We start from the raw sequence: 26126 nt of genomic DNA on the forward strand, positions 1-26126 counted from the left end.
TGCAGAACGATATGTGTCAGGTTTTTGACGATTTTTTCCTTGACACATTTGAAAATATTGAAAGATTTGACAGAAACATGTTTAACTAAGAAATTATTTCCCTTTTTTACAAACAGGTGCTAATAAAATATTATAGACGGTCCTAGGAATCTGGTAAAAAAAGTTTATCTGCCTTCCTAATGACTGGAAGTTTTAAATGACAATATCAACTTACTTTTTGATCACAGTATATACAATTCACAACAACTATAATATTAAGGGAACTGGAAAGTAATGTCGTTTCTGTCGATATATTTTACAGAGAAATCGTTTGATTTTTGCCGCTCCGGCATTGAAAATTTTGTTAATTAAAAATAAAAACTTGTTAAAAATGTAGTCGTGTGAATTTAACTTAAGAAAGCGACATTATTTTCCGGTCCCTTTAATAATATTAACACCACTAACTAAGCATACACGATTAATAACATAAAACACTTAGTTAAGAACAACAAATAAATAAATAAATATAACTTAACACGCAGTGAGAAATAAAACATAAATAAAAACACATAATAAAGTTATTAAAATTAAACACACACTTATATGCAATGTTAGGTGAAAGTAAAAAGATAACACAGGTATAGATGGTGCAACAAGAAAAGCACAGACTCTTCGGCGACGATGGTCCCAGGTCAAGCGGGCGATGCAATATCTTAACCAATTCATGCTGGCTCCGATGGCTGCTGTGGACTTTAAAATTGGTCAAAATATTGCACCGGCCGTCTGACGGGTAGCAGCTTCGATTCCGCTCCTGTTTAGTCCACGGCAAGCACAGCGTCGAGCATATTTGCTGATGATCATTTATGATCATAGGTTGTAGATATATCTTCAGTAAACGCACGAAAATTATGAATACGGTTGCGTATTCATACTAAAGTTGAATTGAAGGACGTTTAACTAAAACGTTACATGCAGACCACTTTCAAACAGTCCTTTAGGAAGTCTTTGAAGTAAGTCTAAGTATACCAGTAGACGTCTTACAGCTAATATGATGATTATAGTCGACGGGAATTCCCCGGAAGTTAGTATACACACACATGCATAAAATTATAATCGATCAAGTTACGGTTCTTCCCCCTCGGGTATCGTCTAATCAGATTACTGAACGCATTCATAATGTCCTGTACTGACAATGCCTTTGAAACTAACAGCTTTAAATTGAAAGACGCTTTTATAGGAGAACTAAATTTGATTCAAGTTTTTATCTAATTGGGGTCTTCCGTCATTATTTAACTGTACAAAATCATTCACTTTAATTTGATTTAGGATTCTTTATTCAAAATAAGAATGATTACATTTCTTTTTGACGTCAAGTTGAGTCTACTACGTGTTAGGATGGTAAATAACTGATACATCAGAAGAACAGGCGATGGAAACTCACCGTGACAGAATATTTTTTTTAATAATATAAAATTGCATAATTTATTATAGATATAAATAATCTGGAGGCTATCATGTCATTTCCAAAGTCTACTATCTTCTTCGAAATCATTTCAATATATTCTACAAGGATTCTTTCCTATGGAACGGCTCAATAGTAAAGACTTTTTAACATTTATTATCACTATTCCCGATTCGAATCCGAAAGACGCAACTACGTGACGCTATGCGAAAAGCTGGATATACCTCCGTTCAACTTACCGGACCTTCTCAAGATATAATCTAACGTAGAATCTTTTGATGAGTTGGCCCGGCACATTGTCCCAAATCTCAAGACATTTAACAGTCTGTAGCGCTTGGGCAGCGATTTCATATAAAATAATGTACAAATGTTTGTACAAATGTGTATGTTAGTCTTAAATTATTTTGTTTATATATATGAATTTTAGCTATATTTACTCATAAGAAAAATTATATATAATAAAAAAAACGCTTTTGTGACTCGCAGCTAGTAGAAGAAAGATCCGTATCAAATAGCGGAAATCCCTCTGGAACTGTCTGCGTTCAATAAAGGCATAAAAACACATTGCAAACATAACATCCCAGCGATACACATTAGAATCAAAAAAAATTAAGTCTAGGATTAGAATCTTTTAATTCACGTATATCATGTTTATTCTCTTTAGGATTGATTTGCACTATACATTAATTAACAACAAATGACCTATATATTCACCCCAAGCAGATACACTTAACCAATCATCTTGTATACTTTTTAATTATGTAATATATAATGCTTGAGGTATAATTAGAGATGTGCAAGAGACTCACCAATAATATATTTGTTTAAAGAATTATTTGCGATAATAAGATGATAAGATTTTTTAACAATGCATACTGTAGCTCTAAAATCGTTAGATGTTAGCAAAAGCATGGCTGTAGAAATAGCGCAAAGAGACATCACTGTCGCAGTACGCTACTAAAAACACTCGGGTGACATCGATTCTCGTCGGACAATTAAGATCTCAAAATAACCCGTAACAGCTTCAAGTTTTTGTCATACAAAATTCAAGAAGTATGTGGCTGAAGTTACAAAAACATCGAACTGACCGCCAACAAAAAGGCAGACACAAAAAGTGTACCGATGCCTCTCTCCTTCTACGTCGTGAAAAAAAAAATTAAAAGGCCATTGACCTCACGGCAATCGATCAAAACATTATTACTTTGAAGTTAACAGATTAATTTATCCCTTGGTACATCGTTGTTTTTTATCTGTGCCGTGAATGTAGAATTGAAATTGTATTCTTCGTTTCATCTGTCAATTTTTATGGCGGGAAAATGGATGTCTGTCGTCTGTGACTTTTAGCACAAATTTTAATTAGCATTATTTATCTGTGGTATTATTTTAAACAATAATTTTTACTTAAATTAACAGGAGAAATCAGTTTATTTACAATGTTTATAAAAATGCACGTAATTAGAAACAAAATACATATATGTATGTTTATTATATATTTATTTGAAAAATTCTAGTAATATCTTTTGCATTTCTGATATTATATATGATGTTGATTTTTCAAATTTGTCAATTTTATTAAATATGTTTTGATGAAAAGCTGCATATTTATTATTAGTGACATATCTATCATTCCTTTTAAAGTTCTCAGAACTATTGAAAACCATAACAGACGCACATTTAATCATCCAAATGAAAAAATAATCTGTTGAAATTTAAATGAGTGTAATATACTTATTTCACACAATAATACAGTAATACGACTTTATAATAAATAGATACACTTATATAAATATTTCTTAGTTGTTACGGAGTGGTATCCGTTTACACATACGCGTGTGTAGTTTTTATGTCTGTGTTCAAATGGATCTATTTAGTATAGGACTTCAGAAAAGCGCCCTCACGCCCTAGGTCGTGTGTTCCGTGGTGTCGATAACGCATTAATGTCGCTTTAATTAAATAGCTACAGTACATAGAATTATCGAATAAACATATTATCAAATATACATATATATACACACACATATATATACATTATAGACATGAATATAGATTGCCACTTGCTATGTCAATTTAGTAAGCGATGATATTTGGGTTGGTTAGCACGCATTCTTTTATGTCGTCTTATTGTACCGATAATTTTTAAACTTAGCCAAATGTCTAAACTATACATAAAAACTTATAAAAACCTATAGTATTACACAAAGGATTTCTAAACTCTACACAAGCAATGAGATTTATCGATTAATTTATATATCTTTCAAAACGAAAAGCATCTTACTACATATACAGAATGAATGCAGCATATTACCACATGTGATAATACATCTATATATTCCAAAGCAACCGCAAACATGCCTATCCTTTAAATTTACACCAATGATTATTTATCCTTCATTTTCTTTCTTTCTCTATTTCTTTATTCTTTCTGAGGCAAGTGCGATTCATGTAAGTTTAATATTTTTGTAATTATAATTACGTATTACTATACCATATTTATTATAAGTATATATGCTATATACATATGTATGTTTGTATATATGTACAAGTTACCTCCCCGTTATGTATACTTTTACAGTTTTCATACTATGTTTGTCTGTAAGAAATTTCCTCGTGTGATAAGACAGCCCATTGTACTTATTTCTTTACAATTATGCAACTATGTATATATTTTCTAGCGTGTATAATAAAGAATATTAACTAACATAGGGATTCTCGTTCCAGCAGGTACAAAATGAACACGATTGAATTATTATTAATATAAATTGTATATAGAAATACGGTGGCCAATTTTCTATAATCTATCACAAAGATTATTAATCTTAAATAACATTTGCCCGTGACGTCACCTATTGCCCTTTTAACGGAGGCTTGTAGATGCCGTGGCTCGATCAAATAACTTGAGCTGTATATTCCACTGTGTTCTAACGGACTTGTAAAATTTCTTTAAAACATCGGCGACCTTTAAGCGTACAAAAAAATTTACTAATATAATAAGAACCTTTACACATAATAAAATTAGAATAAAAATTAACATATATCAAGTTTTTAAATGCAAACAATTCCACTATGACCGGCCTTGCGTTGCTTGCTTTGGCTCCCCGCGATCAGATAGGACTTAATTCCCTTAGGCATTCTCTACCAGTCAACCTAAGATAGTACAGAGATATTTAGGAGACAGGGATCTAATTTAATAATTAGTTTGACTAATAAATGCTATTTATATAATTACTACATCCATTATAGTTAGATTTAAACACGTACCTAAGTATGTGGATATAATATATATATATATATATATATATATATATATATATATATATATATACACTGATATATATACATATGCTTATACGTACTTCGTCATTAAGAGTTATGACAATTCTTTCGCCAACATTTAATGAGACAAGTGCGAAGCTTCACCAATCAATTATTCATATTTTGTTATAATTTATACAATTATTGTAAGTAATTAGCATTTATATGAACCCAGTTAGTGTTTTGTACCCTTAATAAATATATAATTAATGTAAAATACATTTGATCTATCGACATTTTCCGACTTAGACATAAAGAGTGAATTTAATACATTACTATTTATTTATGATCATATATTTTAAACTAGCCTTCTCCCCCCACTTCTCGTGTACTATTTTTATGAGTGTAATTTTATTAATAATTTATGAGTTTTTTTTAATATATATGTAGATTAAATTACACCTTATTAATATACCCTGCCAGTATAAATCCTGTCTAAATCGGTAAAGCTATTTAAAAAATTAGCCAGAATATACAGACAGACTAAAAATTAAAGAAATGTAAATTTAATATACATACCATATATATTCATAAAAATGTGCTAAAAAGCGGTTTTAATATCACAGACATTCCAATTTTATTTATATCTATACATTATGAGCGTCAATATTGGACCCGCTATTCTTTTAATGTCATTCTCTCATCTCCTATTCTGTGTACATTTACTTCTTTTATACCTGATAACACTCTGTTACCTGGGAATACCATGTGACTAAATACCACTATAATTGTTTTTAAGACGTCTATGAATTTTATTTTAATTTTTTATTTGTATATTGTTTAATTTTATTCAATCTTTTCTCTTTACTCCTATTATAAATCTCTCTGTTACGTTTTGACAATGTTTTATCTTGTTTTGCTTGTTTTTTTACCAATAGATGCGGATAACAAAAGACAGCAAGGAATATAAAGAGGCTATAGACAAGGCATTTATCGATGTGTTGGCTGATATTTATAACATATTATTATTATTATTAAATCTTTTTTTTTAGCATTTAAGGTAATTTTATTTATTTATTTTATATCTAATTATTTGTTTCAGCTTTGGTATTTATAATTGTGACTACATTTATTGCTTTAACGAATTCTTATTTCAAACCGTGTATCACATAGTCATGCTGAAACGTATCCGGCAGTATTTCTCTAATAATATATAGAATCGTTGACGGAGTTTTCTTCTGCCGCTTCTTCTCCCAGCGCTAACGTATTTTTATTGTTTATAGATAAAGCATTTGACTTTTGTCTCGCCTGATGTTAAGCGATGCTACATGCTTGCCCAGAAGAAACCTATTCACTCTTTAAGAATCACAACTATGGGTACTTGGGAAAATCAAATTGAATGTTTTCTGAAGTAGTAATGATATTATTTGACAATTACGAATCGTTTCCCCACACCTTTGCGAATTTATTGAAATACAATTCAATCCCACTTGTGGACGCCATTTCGTAAAGTCCGTTCTTAATTGACTTTAGTTTTCTTTTGTTCTTAAGATACGGCGATGAGTTCATACAAAATTGAAAATCTGTTAAATTTGTTGGAGATATTTTGACAGTATTTGACTGTATTGGATATACCATGGTCGCCATGCTTATTATTATGATACCCAGATGACTCGGTTGCCCATCCTCTGGAAGCTTCTTTGTGAGCAATGGCAATCCTACATTATTAATACACAAAGTGTCAATTATATTAAAATTGTATCCTCGGAATCTGACCCGCGACCTAAAATCGGAAGACTCAATACTTGCCGCTGGGCTACGACAGGTAAAGGCAATATTTGCGTCTTATTTAATAATATTTTCGGTAAAAATAATTACCTTGATTGTACATAGACGATTCACTAAAGAAAGAGGTCTGTCTTAAAATACAGATCAGTTTTTGAACTAAATTAATTTTAAAACAATTTTATCTGTTATTATTATATTATAAAAGTAATATTTAAGCAAAAAGAATAGTAATAAAAATAATAATAGTAAATAAAACAAATGTTTTCGTCAGTAATCGTCACATGTAAGAACAATGACAAAAAAACAGTAAAAAGTATAAATAAATGGGTTCATCTCACGTTGCAGCCGTGAGCCGCGCCCGTACTTACTTCGTCCTATAACAAAAGAGAAAAACAAATCGTTAGAACAATTATTAAAATAAAATTTATAACAGAACAATATAATACATGTTATCATAATAGTTTTATTTTGAAACCTAAAGAAATACACATTTATTATTTCCATCTTCACTTACAAAATATTCAAATTATGAATCAATTTCTATCTTCACATATGTTCAAATGAAGCGTATAGCAGACATATACAAAGACATTGTTTTACAGCTGCAGTTCCAGTTTATCAAGTTAATCATCATCACCTTATCATCAGCCGATAGACGCCCACTGCACGGTATAGGCTTATCACAAAGATCACCACGAATGCCTTCTTCCAGCGTCTCCTCATGCGCAAGTTCATCAAACAATAATTATTAAAAATACCATTGGGTATACTAGCATTTTTAACTTTATAAGTGATAATAAAATTGAAAAATAAATATTTACAATGATTACAAAATATAAACTTTATCGAGTTCCTGGATTCTTCCTCAATGCGAATTATTGAACGCAAAAGGAAAAGGTTATAATAAGAGAGCTTAATTTGGAGAATATATAACTAATGATTCAGTTAAAACCTTTACAAGTTTTACACCTATTACCAATCACCCAATATAAAGTGATCACTTTGGAATATGTTACATTAATTTTTTTTTCTGTTGCAATATGACAAGGCAATAACTCCTAGCAAAACGCTTTTCGCTTATTATCATTACGTTTGTTATTATTTCTAGAATTAATGATTTTTGGATAGGATCTACATTAATTAAGAATAAATAAGCTATACATTCATCCCTATAAAGTTTGTATATGTGTAACAAATCACCATACAGAAAAATCATTTTATTTTTAAGAAAGGAATTTAAAATTAGAACGTAAAACAAACGAACATAAAAGCAAGAGTAATTAACGCTAGTTCGATCTTTTTGTACCCGGCTTTATAGTGTGTAAGGATCCTAAAAGTGGAACGGGAAGCCGCTCTGACGTCACAGACCACCCACAGGCATCGACGAATAATTAAGACATTATGCGTCGCTACACGATGTTATCGGGCAGAGAGGACCAGTGAGGAATTCCGTTGGTCCTGGAGGCCTCATTTCGGCTTATTAGTGGTCCGTAGTGCCCCCTTCAACGAAGCCGGCTAGCCTGTCTAACCCTCACGGAGATAGCATTAATTAATTATCTATTTTAATTACTTAAATTCCTTTTAAAACACAGTGAATATACTTATTTATCATGTAATAATAATTTACTCATACACGATTGAGGGTAACCGACATTGCCCAGCGTATTGGCAAGTTGAAATATCAGTCGAAAGACTATATACCGAGCATAATTTGGACCATTTGAGTCCTTGGATCCTTAAGGCTTTGGAACGGAGACTATTTTGTTAAATTCGAAGACGCTGGATATAGGCTGCTTTCAATTGGTCGTAAAGGATCAAAATCAAAATATTCCGTATTCGAATAGGCTATTACAAGCAGGCATTGTTGTCCCTTCAGTAACCTACTATCAGCTCATAAGGCAGTTCTGCTGAGAGTTGGCGAGAAACTCAACAGTTGCTCTTTCCAAATATAGTTTATGAAGAGTGCTCAATAATTATTAGCTTCCTCACTATGAACAAAAAAAAACATCAATATACAATTCTTGGATAGAATAATATACTCTTTTCAATATTTTTTATTTAATATCAGTTTAAAATTATAAATGTAGAGGGTCTACGTACAGAAGTAATTGAAATACATTGTATGTGCTGTACTCATAAAAATATTGACAAGACTGTTCATAATATATGTCGCTTCTGATTTTGGAATAGAAACTTTGACACATCATGCCTGGAGCAATTATATTGATATATTTAATCTGTGTTTATTTAGTTTTTGCTCTAGATTAGTTTTTAAAACTTTTACAATAAATTAGATATAAAGATAAAACAGAATAAATTTATGGAAGGAGATATAAAGCGGAGAGAAGAAAAGTGTAACTTATTAAAACTACTAATTGAAAGAAAAATTTTAATAACTGATTTATTACATGATTTATTTTTGGTTAAAGTTGTTGCTGTTTGTTCACAGAACGGAAGGGTCCGTGAAATTAAACTTATTATATCAGTATTAAAATAATACTTATGTTGTCTTTAAGAAACAAATATAAAATCGACAAAGATATAAAAACAGTGTCTTTTAAAATACAAACTTGCAATATATTTACACAGAGAGTGACCACAGAGAGTGACCATCGATCATTTAGTACGTAACTCTCCGCGTCGAATCCGCCTTGATCGCGCCGCCTTTATGACCGGCGCAGACTATTAAACAGTTAAAGACCCTGAATAAACATAATCCGGGATTGCCTTCCTATAATTAACAATTAATAACTGTTCGTTAATACAGTCAAAAGGAATGTCACATCATAATCCTGCATAAAGATTTTTTGTGATTTGTAATTGCAGTCTGCCTGTTGGAATTTACGGACTCGGATTTACAATTGCGTAATGTATGTAATGTAATTGTTCATTAATACTGCCAAAAGGCCACATCATAATCCTGGGTATAGATTTTTTGTCATTTATAATTGCTGTCTGCCTTTTGGAATTTACGGACTCGGATTTACAATTGCGTAATGTATGTAATGTAATTGTTCATTAATACTGCCAAAAGGCCACATCATAATCCTGGGTATAGATTTTTTGTCATTTATAATTGCAGTCTGCCTGTTGGAATTTACGGACTCGGATTTAAAATAGCATAATGTAACAGAGACCTAGTTCTGATCACTAACCTCGGGGATAATTATTAATTGTTCATTAATACAGCCAAAAGGAGTACCACATCATAATCCTGCATAAAGATTTTTTGTGATTTATAATTGCAGTCTGCCTGTTGGAATTTACTGACTCGGATTTTAAAAAGCGTAATGTAAAAGATACCTTTTTCTGATATCTATGCACGAGGATAATTATTAATTGTTCATTAATACAGCCAAAAGGAGTACCACATCATAATCCTGCATAAAGATTTTTTGTGATTTATAATTGCAGTCTGCCTGTTGGAATTTACTGACTCGGATTTTAAAAAGCGTAATGTAAAAGATACCTTTTTCTGATATCTATGCACGAGGATAATTATTAATTGTTCATTAATACAGCCAAAAAGAATACCACATCATAATCCTGGGTATAGATTTTTTGTCATATATAATTCTGTCTGCCTGTTGAAATTTACGGATACAGATTTAAAATAGCATAATTTGAAAGATACCTAATTCTGATCTCTAAGTTCGGGGATAATTAATAATTGTTCGTTAATACAGCCAAAAGGAATACCACATCATAATCCTGGGTATAGATTAGATTTTTTGGCATTTATAAATGCTGTCTACCTGATGGCCTTTACGGACTCAAATTTGAAGAGGTAGTGTGTAGTATACTTAGTCTGGAAATGTAACTTCGAGGACTGAAGTTGTTACTACCACATTATATATTCCATGGAATGTGGAGCCAGTCAAATTTCTGAGTCTTTCAGCTGGACTTATTGAACTAAATAACTGGGTGCAAAAGCCACTAATTAGGTTATATCTATTAGATCTAATTACTGAAATTCATGCAAAGGTTTATCAAGTTTACAATTTAATATTCTTGGGGCTTAGGTTTTTAATTATTTTATTTCGTCGCACCGACAGTACTACAAACAAGATTTACTTGTATTTTGCGAATTGTAACAACTAATTTTAAAAATATTTCACGTCAAAGTATGCATATATTATAAGGTGAATGCGTACATTATCACGTTAATATATATAAATATATGCGCGGTAACATCCAATAGAACGATAAAAATTATTGAATTTCGAACTACAATTAAAGCCTGAATAAAGCATACAAAATCACCACAGACATAATAAACAATTCAATCAATAAACGTCTCGACAAAAAAAAACTTAACTCGAATAAAATAATCCAAACATAAAAAATGTGTACTACAATCAAATATCAATTTTATTGTGTAGTGATTGAGTCTAAATTCGTTGAAGGTTAAATCAATCGGATTGGATATTTTATCGGTAAGCAGTAATAATAGGTCTCTTATTGGGGGTAAATGTCTTCATTACATTCTTCGTTGGTGGCGCGGACGTGTTTAAAGACCCAACACGACTTTGACTTGTTTCAAACGGCAAATGTATTTATATATAACTAACGAAATCTCGGAACAGCATACTGGATGTTCCGTACGTGTTGTTACACATTTACACCAACGCTTAAACACTTGGAATGGATAAACTAATAATTCAAGTTTAACGCTGGGAATTATTATTAAAATGAAATAAATAAATTGTTTTTATTTCAAGAAACTTCCCATGTTTGTGATACAACTGTGATCCATATTATAATTTAAATTATTATCAGAATTGTAATTATAAATAAAATAAATATAGGTCTATATCTAGTTAAAACTAAATACAAAAATTTTAACACCTTTTTATTTATATTAAGAAATATTTAATAAAAATTCCGATTTATTTACCCATAAATATATTTATTTAACTTGTTTCACACAAAGAGCCATGGACAGGACTATTCTTGGAATTCCTCTAGGAAATCTAATTAGAAATGATATAATCCGTAGACGAACGAAGAAAAACCTACATAGCCTGTGGGTAAGCTACATAGTGCACAGAACAGGAGCCTTAAGGTTTTATAATGGAGACTGTGAACCAACTAGCGAAGCACAGAACACCCACCCACAAGGTAGACAGGTGACTTTGTAGTCTTGACGGAAAAGCTAGTTGAAGGCTCATTTCAACTGGTCTTATTGGAAATGTATGTCGAAGGCTTATCTCCAGCAATGGACATCCTTCGCCTGAAATTATGTTGACCATAATAAAATTAATAGTTCCGTATTTTTATAAAAGTTGAAAATACTATCTCTGTCCTATAATTGTCAGCTAGATCATATGTGTTTCAAATTCCATTTTTTCATAAATATCCTTCTAGAAGTATAATTATTTCCAAAGGTATTGACATCCTTGCAGTAGCATTGATAAGTTTCGAGAGGCGTTCAAAATTTTCCAGATGTAGTGACTATATAAGTATGTTATCAAATTTGTTATATATAGACAAGTCAAATTTGTTATTTTTCCAGGACTATTAAGAATTTTTTAGAGACATTATAAGGTTCCAGACTTATTGATAGCCTTTTAGAGGTATTGACAGCCTTTCAAATGTATTATATCTTTTCAGAGTTATAGATAAAACTTCGGAGACATTGAGAACTTTGACTACGTTGTAGAGAAGTTAATGTACTGTTAAATCCATTTAATACCTTCCAGGTTAATTTTCATATTTCCAAGGACAGGGATACTTTTTATGAATAACAATATATTTTTAGAAGTCTAACAAATCTTTCAGGTGTATCGAGGACATATAGGTTCTTAAGCCATCCAGGAATATTGACAACTTTATAAAGTTATTAATAAACTTCCATAGATTCAACTAGTTCTATAGTTTCAACACTTTCTGACAATATTTCAAAGCTATCAACAATTAAGTGTATCAACAGCCTTATAGAGGTAATAATAAACTTATTGTTATATTGTCTGTGCCCGCACGTTGCCCGCATGGAATTTAACTAAAAATTTTTTTTTCGTGTAGTAGTAAATTTTTGAAATAAACGTAGCCAAGTTACTTCTTAATATATAAGCTACCTGTCAGTATCAGTCCCGTCAAAAATTACAGACAGCCACCAAATCAAATCAAATCACCAACCACCGTCAAACCACGGGGCATCTTCAGGAGTTATGTTACACCGATTAGTGTTTGGCACAAATCGGTGTAACATAACTCCTGAAGATGCCCTGTAGACGGGTGAAACACACGTTGAGTGATTTGACGGTGGCAGTTGTGTAATTCGCATTGTTTGCCGCATGCGCATTCATCAGCGGATTGGCGGGCGGTGCACTTTGTTGCACGACTACCACTGCATTTGCGGAAGTGCCTAAATATTGGTCCTTTTCTTACTTAGGGTGGACTTTCGCAAGGTAACGCCTGATTCTATTATAAAAAGCGGTTTTTTTTAATATTATAAATAGGCACTCTAATTTTATTTATTAATATACATTTCCAGAAGCATTTACTTATTTAATATTAATAACTTTGCAAAACTATGATCAATCTTTCTCAAGTATTGACAGCCTTAAGGTTTTAAAAATCTTCCAGAGGAAATATAAATATTTCAAAGGTACTAATCCACCACGTAAACAAGAATCCAAAATGTATAGCGCTATTATAACCGGATTAGCTTGTATCTATCTAAATTAGTCATTTAAAATACCGCATTTATTTTTTACTAATATAATATTGTATACAACCGCTTGAAACATTTTTATTAGTCATAAAATGTTACGTATACGCGATGATTTTTTAAATAAAACATGACCATATATTAAACTAGATCTGAAAAAAATGTTTTTTTAATGCTTCCCCAACTAAAAAATAATGAACACGAAGAATGTGCCAAACGTATGAGTAAAATTTTAATAGCCACTTTTTAATTCGAGACTGTGGAACGATAAATAAAGTTATTTCGTTATTGATATGGAATTTCTTTCGTGATATACGGTTGTTTAGTTTGACAAACATAACAACATTTATTTAATCTTTAATTAATATTTATATATACTAGTTTTATTACAGTACTGAAAGGTTATCTTTCACTTTAGTCCTCAGCGACAAGAACAGTCACAATTTCCATAAAATCTTTGCTAGTAAATTATTTTCAAAAAGGTTATTAATAATCATCATCTCAGCCGCTGGATATCCACTGTTGGACTTAGATATCATTGATATATCTCCATTTTTAATATGTCTTATACAGCATACAGCATCTTCCGAAGACTTCCACTTTCTGGTCCGTGATATCCACTCCAAGGTCTTGTCAGCAACCATCTATTCTACGCGCTACTTGGCCATTTACTGCCTTTTCAATTTGTCAAACCGCTAAGCGATAATAGTTAATTTCGTTCGTGAAAAGATTTGCTTATTCTCAGATCTATGTCCAGCTGTGGACGCCTTACGGTCTTAATTATGATAATTATATAGTTCTATTAGTTATGTATGTTTTTAATTAAGTTGATATAAACTTGATTGGTATTCTTAGTGTCCGTATGTCACAGTAGCGAAATCCGACCTCCACGGAGCCTGAGTGAGTATGCTAATTCTACGGCACTGGTGTTGCGTAAATTACGGCACAACGACGTTAATCGCTTTATTATCTGTTACGTTCTTAATGAGCCGCCATGTTAGTTTTTTGACAGTTATATATATTATTAAACGTCTCATTATACATTCTTATTTCAACTCGCTCAATGATTTATTATGAATATATTCAATTATTCCTATTTTAATTAATATAAAATATGGCCGAGTTTATTAACCAAAAGTAACGAATGATGGAAATTATTTTTGCTATTTTAATAATTCTGGAGTCGAATCGACGTAGATACATGTTCTAGAATTTCTGGGTTTAGGTTTTCAGTGTTGTATTTCACTGCTGAGGTTCAATGAGTATTAATAAGAAAGAATAAAGAAGTAGAAATAAATTTATGGAAAACCAGCACAAAGAACTTAAAACTGCTACAAGAATTTTGCTTCAAAAATGCTCTAATTTTGCAATATACGGGCATTTATACCAACGCTGGGTGTTCTGTTTGACCATGTAGTTGATAATGTAGAGCGTTAAATAAAATTAGTAAATAAATGATAACGACGTGATACTCTCGTGGCGCTATATTCCGGTTCCTATATTACTTGTAGTTAAAGCTATGGCTTAATTAAGTTGTCTAAGCTACAACAGCATCAACTTAGCTACTCTTATCATTATTTAACTGATGATGATGTAACTTATGATAAGATTATACATAATCGTATTGCGCGCGGCCTGACGGGGAATTCGTTATAAAACCGTGTGGTAATCAACTTTCGGCAAATCCACCACTGCTGATAAACTACCCATAAATTGAACATTAGATTGATGACCATAGAGTAGGTAGGTTTTGTTTTACCGCTGAGTTGTACGAATGTAGTCCTCGTAGAGTGTGCATGTATGTGTGCCATGTATGCTACTAAAGAATGTGAACGAGATATATAATAAAATAGAAAATACCAAATTATAAATATAATATACTTTTAATGGAGCCAATCTTAATAAATACGATACTTTTAACAGAGCAATGTTTACGTATTTATTTTTGTCACAATGTGTCAACATTTCAGAATTGACATTTCAGATGTGATTAAAAAAAAAACAAATTTAAACTGTTGAATTGTTATTTTAAATTGAACGACGCCATTATATAAAAAGTACAATTTGATTCTAGAATGTTAATTTTAAATATTCTCGAATTTTTCTTTTAACTTATCATTACTGAATACTCTTTTGTACACAACTGCTTACGGTTTTACAAAAATCGGTTTTTTTCTCTGCTTTTAAATATTAGTTTATTTATATGATAATTTATCGAATTTCCTTATTAATCTTATCATAGTTTAAAGGGTTTATTAAATGATAATAATAATTAATAATTCGGAAGAAAATAAAAAACCGACTGAGTTTGTTCGCTTTTGATAGAACATGGTGTGTTTCATTTGAATGCTACTGTAGCGATATAATCACAGTTGTCCATCTGTCTACGCATGCGCAAAATGTAAGGACGCGGTGTATGATTTGTAGGCGGTTGTCAAAACCGCGTCTAACGCCGAAAAATATTATGAAATATAATAATTCCGAAAGGCGTCAAGTGACATATGTGTTGTTGTTTGTGAATTTGTATAAAATCTTTAGTGCTGTGATGGAATATGTAATTAAATACTATCTTATATCAATTTTGATTCAATGTTTAATATATACAAATGAGTGATTCATTCCCATGACAAATATCCCATGAAAAATAGGCGTTATTGTATCTGAAGTTGTAGGCGGACGACTTTTAAATAAACTGTGTCTATCTTTCATCCAAGTGTTTTAATTTTTGTGCTCCAGCTCGTTAGGTGTTGTCTCTAACATTGCCTTCCTAACCTGTTAAACTCTACCACAATACCACTATAAGAAAACTTAATTAAGATTCTATTTTCAAATATAATAATATATTAAGAATCAAAATACAAGAGATTAAACGTAGAAAGTCCTGTACCGCATACGATAAGATAAAGGCACGTTAACGATATCCACTTTATAGTCTCATAACAAAAACAAATTTCTCCACAATTGTACACCGCAGAACCCATAAACTGTTAAGGTGTTACCACTAAGCCTCCATCGGACATTCTCTACACACTCTAGTGTGTTTGTGGCCTTAGCAACGTTTTATGGGCCGTTTGTGGAAAAGTTTTACAATTTATTGCCCCTTATATTTATTTATAAGCGAACGTTATATTTTATTGCAAATAAATGCCAACCAACGGTGAGAATGATTGTCTATATCTAAATAGTGTTGTTACATTTGTCAGGTACGCGACATGATTTTATTGATAGAGATTTTAAATTCCTACACTAATTATAGCAATCAAAATTGTCTTATATTGTTAAATATCACAGTCTTTGTCAACCCTGTATTTACTGGCCCTAGGATATCACTAAATCTAATCTATTTGAACGCTGCTAATAGAACCTAAATTACAACAGGCCTCATGTGCAGTGCTCGAAGTTTCGTTGCAAGATAGTAATAAATTAAATATAGTTATAAAATAGCTTGTCTGTAGTGGCAGTGGTAGTGTGTATCGCTCATGCATTAGCTGGCCGTTAGACCCTAAAGATTCTCGAATGACGACGATAAGCAGCGAGTAGTCATCCAACTAGATGGACCGTCGACATATTTAACGTCGCGAAAAGTCGATAAATACGGCAGCGCAAGGTCGGTCATTGTAGCGATCTTTAAGGCAGATGATCTTAAAGGCTATGCCTTGGGCATGGCCAATGGGTGTCTATCGGCTAAACACAAAAAGAAGGATAAATAGATCATTTAACCCACTCTAAATATGAAATGTAAATAACTCCACGAATTTGTTTGGACAAACAGCGTCTGTCTCTATATTCTATTGGAAATATTAAACATATTTTTTTGACTATCAAAACTATTAGAATGTATAGGATTTATATTAAAAATTTTGATTTGTTTTATTATTTAACTTCAAATGAACATCATTGGAGAATTAGACAAATAAAAATAGATAAAAGAAAGAATTGTAGTCAATAAACAAGCCAAGGAGAGCTAATGTCGCATTTTCCTACAAGATCAAATTAGGTATGAGAAGTTAGACGAATAAACGTAAACGATATAACCCAATAGATTAGTAAGTCAATAGCCGCAGAGTGCTGAGTGGAGACCTTGAACTGGAAAACGCAGCGAAAAACCTGCGAAAATCCACCCAGGAGGTGGACATACAACGTTACTGGGGTCGTCAGAAGATATTGTATTCAGGCTGCTTCCAACCGGTCCTAATGGAAATATATGAGGAGGCTTATATCCAGCTGTGGACAACCAACGGCTGAAATTATAGTAACGATAATAATACGTGGATGTACTAAAAAAAACCTTATAAGTTATATAAAAACCGTATATATATATCTGAAAAAGTGTATATGTATAAATCGCTTTTGTTAAACTTTATTAATAATAATATGTGTAGTTTCTTCCTGCTTCTTCTCCACAACTATTACACCTTGCTAAGCAGAGTAGATTCAAAAGTAAAATAGAATTAAAAAAATAAATAATATGTTAACGATCAATATCAGTTTTAAGAAAGGGGCTAATATATAGCTACTTCCGCTATGCAGCAGTAGTCGTGCAATGAACTGCACCGCCTGGTAGCCTGCTGATAAATGCGCGTGCCGGTAAACAATGCGAAACAACTACCACCGTTAATCTACTCTACACGTGTTTCACCTCTCCACGGGGCATCCTCAGGAGATGTTAGACCGCGGTCTAACATTCCCTGAGGATGCCCTGTTGATACCGCATTCGCGTTTACCCGCGGTCTGGCGGGCGGTGCACTTTATTGCACTACTACTGCTGCATAGCGGAAGTAGCTATATATTAGTCCCTTTCTTAGTATGGACTTACGCGAGGTAACGCCATAATCTATTAGATACAAAAGCAGTTCTGTTATAAGTTTAAATTATTTTACAATGAATAGTAATATTTATAGGTTTAATTTAAATTTAAAAGACAAATTATTTGTTTAAAAGAAATCTTTATAATGGTCACCGGCGGGACCACCTTCACGACGCATGTCTAATTACGGGGATAGGCAGTTAATTACAGATCTGTAATTGAACGCACAGGAAACAAACTCGTCGCTACCGGTAAGTGAATTCAACGATTATAAATGCGTGGAATTTTATCTAGATCTTCATTGCACCTGGACGGAATTTTTTTTTAATCTTTAATTTATAACGAACACCATGCTAGACGTGGCAGGTGGATTCGATGTCTGTATTTACATTGTTTTAAGGTAGTTCATTTATCACTTGTAGTTCACGATAAGAATACTCGAGGAATTCAATACAAATTTAGCTCCTTTATGACATTCTCTTTAAACAAAGTAAATATATTCCAAAACGCATCCTGATTTAAAAAATCGCACGACAAATTTAGTCTGATTTTTATATTAATGCAGTAATTAAATCAATGTGTTCCCAAGCTATATTATCACTCAAAATATCCTATATATTGTATTATGATTTTACTTCGTCTTTTTAAAACAATAGCAACCCCTTATAACACGGTACATGCGTATTCATATAATTTATTTATTTAAAATACTTTTATATATTGTATGTATAGTGACGAACTTAATGCTGAAGTTATTCTCTGCCAGTTGACCGCTAGGCGGTGCAAAGATAAAATAATGAAGGTAAGTGAAATATGTTAATATCATAAAATAAAAAGTACAATAAAAAAGTAAAATCAATTTGAGAGGTAAAATAATCATATAAAAACACCATATATAAATATACTAATGGTTACTACTTACTATTATTATATATTACCATACCATAATTAATTTAAATATCTACATATACTATATATTTAAATATAAACAATAATAAAATCGAATTATTGTGACCACTCCGTCTTGTCAAGCACTTTTTTATAACCGTAGTGTTTTCCTCTCTACAACGCCATCATTATATTCTTGTACCGTCAAATTTATAGATATTTGTACAGGACAATCAATTTCTCGTTGTACTAATTGTGTTATAAAATTATATATATTTAAACACCCTTTGTATAAAAAAGTTAAACGTGTTCATAACGCGTTATACGAGAATGCTAGTAAAACGCAGAACTAATTTAACCTATAAGCCAAGAACGATCACCCACGAGATGGACAGGTGGTCTTGTTTGACTTCCTGAAGTTGAAGTTATATAAAATCTAACCAGCTAGGATTTATTGTAATATCCTTGGTGTATGTATGAAGTGAGAAATGACAAGGAAAGTCTATAACAAAAAACATTGATGCTCTATGCGTATCACGATTTGGAATTGAAAAGAGCGGCAGCAAACTCAAGCGTGATGTGAGTGCTCCTAAAATACCAGTGTCATAGATTGACCAAGAGAAATCCATTATGAAATGGTACATAGGAATAGCAGTGGATGTCAAGAAATAGCGGTAGACGTCAAAAAAGCTGGTTAAAATACCTCCACGATAGCTCTGCTAAGTAGGAGAATGAACCTAGATCTCTGTCAGGTAATAAGAGTGAAGATATACTCAGATCTGTGCTTGCTGTGCAGTACTGGCGCCTAATTTGACAAACAGATGCATTGGAGTAGGCGCGGGTGGTCGGCCACCCAACGCGGACTTACGCCTCCGTGGAGAGGGCATGTGGCTTGACCTTTTTGTTATCATATATAATTGTTCATTCTTCAAATTTAATATATATTTAAAAAGAAATATGATGGTATCTATTCATCGTCTTTTTTTCTTTTATATATGCCTCGCTGATATTAGCATCCGCTTTTTTTACAATCATAAATAGTATTTTAATTTTTTTGTTCCCGTTCCTGCGTTTTTACTTATAGAGCTAAATTAATCTCTCACTCTCTCTTAAACTATTTCCTAATTAACTTTTGAATTGAATTAAATATAGTAATCTTATTAAATGTTATTCTCTTACGATGTTTTTATAAACATTTGTACCACAGCACTAAGCCAGCCTTCTAGCACTAGATTAATTCTTCCTATAACTTGACTTGAACCTGAAAAATTATTACACTAATATGGTTTACATATTTAAAAAAAAATCTTTAGTTAAAATTCGATTCCATTCATGCTCTGTTCACGTATCGTTTGCTCATGTCACCAAAACATTTCAAGCTTCACTGGCACTGATGCCACGATGTTTCGATGACAACGCATTCAACCTTGCACTCTGTCCCTATCCTTTTATGACACAAATTTGCATAACAAAGCAACATTCTATCTCCATCACAATCGGTACGATCAAATAACTACTTTATCTATCAAAAAATAGATTACGTTTTTGTAAAAACTATTTCATAAAGGATTAAATGTGGAATTTTATCTTTGTATTTGTTATAATGAAATTGTGTTGTAATACAATGATTTTAGAACACAATTTCGAATGTTATAGATGAAATCTATTTACAGAATACCTCTGTGTGAAGTAATTGAGATGTCTTCCGTTTAAAGATATCCTCTTTTTGTCTGCGCGTACGTGTGTGGAAGAGGGGCTATGTTGATGGTCATTTATGCTTATGGTATAGATTCGTTGGCCGGCTTTCTATATAAGTCGAAGATTACAAGTTAGAAACGCGTTTTGAACCGGCAAAAGAATGCAAAGAAAAGGATTTTTAAGTCCCTGTGATCTTATAATCAACTTAAATGACTCTCCTTTATGGTTGTAGAGTAAAAAAATATTTTATTAGACCCTCTAAGGGTGTATCATAGCTATGTCGAACATTATAACTGGCAGTTAATATTTAAATTTATAATATTCTTAGATTTTGCCAATTTTTATTTACCTCTTTCAAAGTGATTTTTCATATTTAGTTTTGAGTTTATACCGGTATAAATTGAATATATACATACGGCGAATGATAATTATAAAAAAATGAATAATGAAGTCAATGTACAAAATACTTAAAATATATACAGATTGATTACTTAAATGTGTGAAAGCTTTAAAGTTGGCGCGTGAGGTTCAATTATATAAGTTGTAAGTTTAAGAAGGGTTTCACATATAATAAATAACGTAATAATAAATGAAAATTTATTATTGTTTATTATCTATCCCTGCAGACTTTGTACTGCTAGAAGTTATTGACCTATCGCTTTCCAATAAAAAAAATTGTGACACAGAGTGATCACTTTATACAGATGATTGGACATACGTCTAAAATGTTTAAAATGTTTTGCAGGCAAATGATTGCTATGTTCTTTTGTTGTATATATATATATATATATATATACGCGGGCATAGTTAGTTTAAACTAGCTACTATGAAATTTAACTAAAAAAAATTTGTTCGTTGAAGAATTTAATTAAAATCTATGTAGCCTAAGTAAGCAAAAAAAAATACATATCAGAGTGATCACATAATACAAGTTAAATTAAAATTAGGTATAAACATCTTTAAAGCTATTTATTGACAAATAAGACAGCGAGACATTCACTTCCCTTTAAAACTATATATTCGTTATTTAAGCCCAAAGGCGCCCATTGCAGGGCATTTGCCTCTCTAAGGGAAGATATACCATAATCCACAAGCTAAACTGGCGATTCAGCAATCGCAGTGTGGTATTATGGTACGCAGAAAACGCTGATGCCCATCTTCTGGAAACTTATTTGTGAGCAGTAGCAATACTATAAAATTAATACAAAAAGTGTGAATTGAATCTGAGTTTTGTGTGTGTAAATTGTGGTGTGTAATTGAAAACGAGTGTGAAATGAATTTGAATCATATAAGATTGAACCCGCGACGTAAAGTCGCAAGTCTCAATCATCTACCGCTGTGCTACCACTGCTCTATACTCGTATTCAATACTTATGATAACTATTCAAGCTGGATTCAAAATTTGAACTGCATTCAAGGGATAGTACAAATAGGTCATGACTAGACCATTAATTTAGTTTTTTTATCAGGACTAATACTTCTGCCCAAGTGGCATTTGCAGATACGAGGAATGATGGTGCAGATGTGGTTTAATCTTAACCTAATTTAAATAGTAAGGCTTTAGAACAGTGATTCCCAACGTGAGGCCCACACCCCACAGGGAGGCAATTTGATTGACGTGAAATGTGGACTCGACATGAATTTAACTCTTTCGCTTTAATATAAAAATTATTATGTTACATAGGCGAAAAATTTTAGGAAGACTAAGGTGTGAATCTGCTTCTTTTTCAATGGCTCCAAAATGGTCTGTAGAGTATTTGTCTTAATATCGTTTAGTTGTCCATCTGTTTGGTCTCTTCACTAATGATTGTTTTTTAGCTGACGACACTTACAAATACAGCCATAGGTTCCTGAGGAAGCCTTTGAATTTAATTTCCGCAAAGAGGTGTATCCTCTTCATTTGTGTATTATATATTACATATAAATACCAATTGGCAAAGAGCAAACGTGATCGAATCAAATTTGTGAGATACGAGAGAGAGAGAGAAAGAGTGTAATTGGAGTAGCCCAGCGGATTGGCAACTAGAAATGGCATTGGACAGTTCAGATCAGAGTCTGACCCTCCTCCCACGACCTTCTGAAGGTCGTCGGAAGATGCTGGATGCAATTGCTTATCACCGAACCTATTGAAAATCAATGGGAGACGTTTATGATGAAATATTAATAAAATGCATTTATAAATGTCAAAAAACTAATATAGTGTAGCCACAATACACACTTGCACTTTTTAAAAACAGCTCGATCATATGGAGAACGAAATAGTTAACACATTTCGAGGGATACCCGGTTAAAAATAAAAACAAATTTTAATCCTTTCACTTAAACCCCTTCGCTACCCGTAAGCCCTGACTCACTATGCCACCCAGCTTGATGCGCGCCGCCCGTCTCTCTCGTTTACATACGTCCATCTCGTTCGCGGCGTTTTTTTACCTCCATTGAAGAGTTTGCTGTCAAAATAAGGATTATAAAAGAGTTTGAAGAGGTTTATGCAATGCAATACAGTCATTTATACGCTTGAGGTATTAATATGCCCCGCTTTTATGATATACATGTTAGATATGAGTTATCAAGGAGGTTTGTTACCTTTTTAATTTTCCTACTGTTCAACTCTAACATCTCACATCCCCTCCCTCTGTATCCTTTTGTATTGTACTTCATATACATACGTAGAGTATGAACTGGTGGATTGTTATTTATTATATTTATTTGTATTATTTATCTATATATATAAGATGTGTTAGGGATGTAAAACCTTTAAATGTTACATACATAAGTAATCATATATGTGTTAAAATCAACATAAATGCAATGACTGACAGCGTCAGAATTCAAATCGAAATTCGAACGTGCAAGAGTAATTTAAAATAAGAAGCATTGTGGTGTACTGGCCAGTAATACGAAGCTTTTTTACGTGAACATATAAAAAACTTCCACCTATAAAAAAAATATTTATTATTTTTATTATTAGTGGTCTTATCAATAAGGCTTACACATCCTATGTATGCTATCAAACTTATTGAGTAATTTCCTTCTATGTAGGATTTTGATTGTTTTGTACATCCACACTGTCTATATTTATACATAAAGGTGATGAAACCTTGTGATGAGATATTGTTATAAATATCGCAATTTTTTTAAAGTTTTTTTTTAGTTTTTAAGTCTCTACAATAAGTAAATCTAAATTTAAATAAATCACTTGTGTAAGAACCCAATTTGATGGAAATTTGAATGAAAATTAGCATTTCTATAAAGATGACATTTATCTTAAAGTGACCTCATCTGAGAATAGCCTATAAAAAAATCAGGTTTTTCAATAATTTCGTATGACTGTTTATTATTTTTAATTATATAAAAACTTTTTAACTCACCTTTTTAAGTGTAAAAAAACAATTTTATAACTATTGTCAACACTGTGTACTTTTGTAGTCAAATAAAAATCGATTGGTTCTATATGTAAAAATTGTATAAAAAAAAATTGGAATACAGATTCGGTAGGTTTCGATACAGAAAATTTATTACAAAAAAAGTTATTTTTAAAAAAAGAACATAATAAATAGCTAAATTTTCAAAATACATTTTTTATCGCCACAATGATTCATGCAAAGAGCAACGTAATCATGGAGCCATCAACCATGAATTTAAAAAAAATAAAAAAAAGGTTTATATGTATATAATAATATTAATAAAAACTGGCAGTGAGTGCACAAGGCCATCCCGAGTGGCATTTACAAAGAAAGAAACAAAGCGAACGATGTGAGTGATGACTTAATTTTTAGAACCACCACCGCGCTGAGTAACCCGAGACGGTATGGGTACAGGCGCACGACATACTTACACTCGGCAACGAATTTTTTTTAATACCGTCTAACACTTTTTTGTGTTTAGAGCTCGATCAGATTTAAGGTGACAGAGGATTGAAGGTATTTACGCTAGATCTCTTCAGGAGCCAAGACTGAGAGATACCTCGGGAACTTGGTTTTTATTTATACTATATTATTACTCGATAATACGATGTTAGCTATGATTGTGATTTCACTATGAAATCAATCAGATATAAGAAGATCCCTAGATGAAAGAAAATAACCGACATAGGCGAGCGATTTGGCACATAATGTCTAAAACAGGTGGTCGGTAAATCTTAAGATCAACTTAAGAGAAGATTGGAGACCAAAGACCAGCGAGTGCAAGTAGGGACATCCAACCACAAGGGGGACAGTCGACTTTGTTAGTCTTTGATAGATACAATTGCAGGCCGCTTATCACCAGTTATATTGGAAATCTATGTAAGGTGTCTATGCATAATGACATCGAACCTATCACAACAGCTCACAACCTTGAACTATATATCAAAAAAAATATATGACTATTTTTTAAAGCATATTAAATAAAGGCAGTCTGATTAATTTCTATTAAAACAGTGAAACAAACCTTGAAATATGGTGCTGGCGAAAAAAGGCCTGGTATTTCAGTTTGCTACAAGTACGGAGGCCCCCAGAGATAAGCTGGGATTGTGTGAAATAGAGGAAAACAGACTAAGAGGACAATCACCCTGATAGATGAACTCTGTGTCGGGTGGTGAAGGATCATACAATAACGGAGGCTCTCAGAAAAGCAGGTCATAGAGACCTGTAATGAAAACTTGTCGAATCTTCGACCAAGACTTTCCAGGAAGAGCGCGACTTTCAGCAATGAAGATAAACGACCAATAAAAAGGACCTAAGATACATGTGTATAATACTTGACTATTTTTTCAAATTCTTTTTTTATAATCTAGCAATAAGGGATTTCTAAATATTTCTTGAATCCCAACGCAAAAGAGTATACATTGCATAAAATGATTTTATTTTGAACTCAATGAAGTCGTAATTGGGTATATATAATTTGTTTTTGTTCTTGTATTTATATATTAAACAGCGATGTCTTGGAAAATTTAACTCAATAAACACAATGTTTATTTTATTTATTTTGTTATTTTCTCACCTCAAATGAATTGCGCTTAACAAAACTTCTTTTTACAGAACTTTTATGTACATTCACAAGTTTTCTTTATGTATATATATTTGGAACTGCGGAGCTGTTACAACATCAGATATAATCTGTTTTTGTCATATTATTTTTAGATATAAAAAAGTAAAGGTTTTAATAAATTAGAATAAGAAAAACTTGGAATTGATCACCTAGTCTTAGCGAAGATAGAAGCTGTTCAACTTCATCAGATAAAACCAATATCGAGACATAAACAAGGATATGGTCATGATTTCTCTACGAAACTGTCTCGGGAACGAGGATATCCGAAGACGAACGAAAGTAACAGGCATTACTACGACAATTGGCAAGTTAAAATAACAGTAGTTCCATCTGTTCCATCTTTCTCGGGTCTTCTTATACATAATCGCACTGCTTCTTTGATCGCCCTTGCGATTAATTTTATTTATTTATTACTTTATAGTACATCTTATAAATATTACATAAAGACAGAATATAACAATGGCCGATGGCAGTAAGGGCCGAAAGGTTCTCCTGTGACGACCACGAAGGCGGCGTGGTGCTTACACTTGGTGGACCGACGAAGTTATTAA

The 26126-nt window shown here is 32.2% G+C and overlaps 1 protein-coding gene across 1 annotated transcript in view; it reads right to left on the reverse strand.

Annotated features, from left to right (window-relative positions):
- Positions 1 to 26126, reverse strand: part of LOC137922734 (homeobox protein invected-like) — a 111345-nt gene that overhangs the window by 8030 nt on the left and 77189 nt on the right. The window contains exon 4 of the mRNA XM_068765781.1: positions 6820 to 6855. Coding sequence (XP_068621882.1) covers positions 6820 to 6855 — 36 coding nt within the window. The remainder of the gene's footprint in view (positions 1 to 6819; positions 6856 to 26126) is intronic.

The sequence above is a fragment of the Battus philenor genome, unplaced genomic scaffold, assembly GCF_028537555.1.
Source record: "Battus philenor isolate CCGP_79_NKW_IND1 unplaced genomic scaffold, ilBatPhil1.0.hap1 SCAF_20, whole genome shotgun sequence".
NCBI lineage: Eukaryota > Metazoa > Arthropoda > Insecta > Lepidoptera > Papilionidae > Battus > Battus philenor.